A 2,180-nucleotide genomic window follows, 5' to 3' on the forward strand; every position below is an offset into this window, starting at 1 on the left:
ATTTATGATAATCATATAAATAATATAATTATAAGAATACAATAGAAATAATTAATGTATGATAATCCTACAAATAATATAATTATAATAATACAATAGAAATAATTAATGTATGATAATCCTATAAATGGTTATAATAATACAACAGAAATAATTAATGTATGATAATCCTATAAATAATATAATCATAATGATATAATAGAAATAATTAATTTATGATAATCATATAAATAATTAATTTGTGATAATCATATAAATCATATAAATAATCATAAAAAGTAGAAATAATATAGAATAATATTTATATTACTATATAAAATAATAATATGGTTATAATAAATAATTCAATGTATGTATATGTGTTATACATACATTTAATTATTTTTTGTAATTTATATTTATTGTAGTTATTATTTATTGTGTTTATTTATTGTATGTATTATTTATTGTATTTTATATATGTATGTACATATATAAAATACAATAAATAAATAATGATCTGTGTATCCCCAATGTCTAGCACAGTGTCTCCTACCAGTATGTTAATACCTGGTCACTGAATTAAATGAAAGGGAGATAATGGGACCAACCTGCTGGCAGAGTAGAAAACTCCACAAAGGCCTCTTTCTTTTCTCTTTGCTCCAGAGGAAGCTGCCACGGCATCTGGTGGGGTTTAGCCAAAACCTTCACTTTGTAAGCCATGTTGGGCTTCAGGTTAAAAAACTGATACTTATACCTCGCCGCCTTGACGATGTCAAACTCCTCCTCGTTGAGAAAGATGACGTGGCTGTAATTGCTGTTGGTCGGGAGCCAGGAGAGCTCGGCCGATATTTGGGTGATGTGGTCCACCCGTAAGTGGGAAGGGGCCACGATGACATCCTTGCCCACCAGCAGGGTGCACTGGAGTTCATCCGAGTTCCCCCGGTTCGTGATGCTCTGCACGGAGATCCGGTACGTGCAGGCTGCGATGTTCAGCTTTTCTATGAGGGCTTTAGTTCTGCTCCCCAGGGCGAGATTCATGCGGGTCTCGTTGTCAACAAGGACATTGTAGCTGATCACTGTCCCCCATCCTGGTGGCACAGCCGGGGGGTCCCAGCCCACAATAACACTTTTGGCTAGTTGTTTGATAAGGGTGATTCGTCTAGGGTAAGGCACAATGTCTTCTCCGATCTCATCGATGTTCACATCCAGCGTCCCGGCCCCGTTGTTGAGGATGCTGGAGTCTCCCTGGGTGGGTGAATTCAGATCTAGGATGCTCTCTCCTTCCAAGCCCACACCAGAATGGTTGATAAAATTCTGATCCTGCTCACTCCCCAGGGTGTTAGACAAACGGGATTCATTATCTTGGACAAAATCCACAAAGTTGGAAGGGACCAGTCCTCTCTGCCCATCTAGTAGTTCTCCTGTTGAGGGAGGACAAGGACCACGTTACCAAAGGAAGAATACAATTCCAGTTTTGCCTTATCTTGATTTTGATCATTGATTTATTAAATTGATTACATTGGATTAAGTTGATTTTGACATTATTTTGATAAATCAGCCAGAAACACATTCGGAAAGTTGAGAACCAGAGAGTGATTATTTCTTTTATTTTTAAACCCTTCCCTTCTGTCTTAGAATCGATACTTTAAGGGGCAGCTGGGTGGCCCAATGGATAGAGAGCCAGGTCCTGAGACAGAGATTTGGGGTTTAAATTTGACCTCAGATACTCCTTAGCTGTGTGGCTCCGGGAAAGGCACTTCACCCCAATTGCTTAGCCCTTACCACTTTTCTACTTTGGAATCAATACATTGCATAGCTTCTAAGGTAAAGGTTAAAAAAAGGAGAAAGAATTGTTACTCATTAAGGTTTTCTCTCCTATAAGATCCAACCCAACCCTTCCACCCTTCCCCCCTGATTCTGGGCATTTTCACTGTCTATTCTCATTCCTGGAATTCTTTCCTCCTTACCTCTGCCTCTTGGCTTCCTTCAAGCCCCAGATGAAATAACACCTTCTACAAAAAATCTTTTCTGATCCTTGTTAATGCTAGTGTCTTTCCTCTGTCAATTATTTTCAGTTTGTCATCTATAAATATATATATATCTATATAGCTATAAAAATAAATATTAATATTAAGTAAAAATAAGAATTATAAATATACAAATCTCTCTATAGCTATAAATATATATCTCTATACATC

General features: G+C 36.8%; 1 protein-coding gene across 1 annotated transcript; it reads right to left on the minus strand.

Moving 5' to 3' along the window:
- Positions 1 to 590: 590 nt before the first annotated feature.
- Positions 591 to 1,403, minus strand: LOC123255356 (RIMS-binding protein 2-like; the record flags this gene model as incomplete). Its single annotated transcript, XM_044684171.1, has 1 exon — positions 591 to 1,403. A coding segment is annotated over one exon (813 nt), but the record flags the coding sequence as incomplete, so codon positions are not given.
- Positions 1,404 to 2,180: the final 777 nt, after the last annotated feature.

Source organism: Gracilinanus agilis, unplaced genomic scaffold, assembly GCF_016433145.1.
Source record: "Gracilinanus agilis isolate LMUSP501 unplaced genomic scaffold, AgileGrace unplaced_scaffold44628, whole genome shotgun sequence".
In the NCBI taxonomy this organism is placed as follows: Eukaryota; Metazoa; Chordata; class Mammalia; order Didelphimorphia; family Didelphidae; genus Gracilinanus; species Gracilinanus agilis.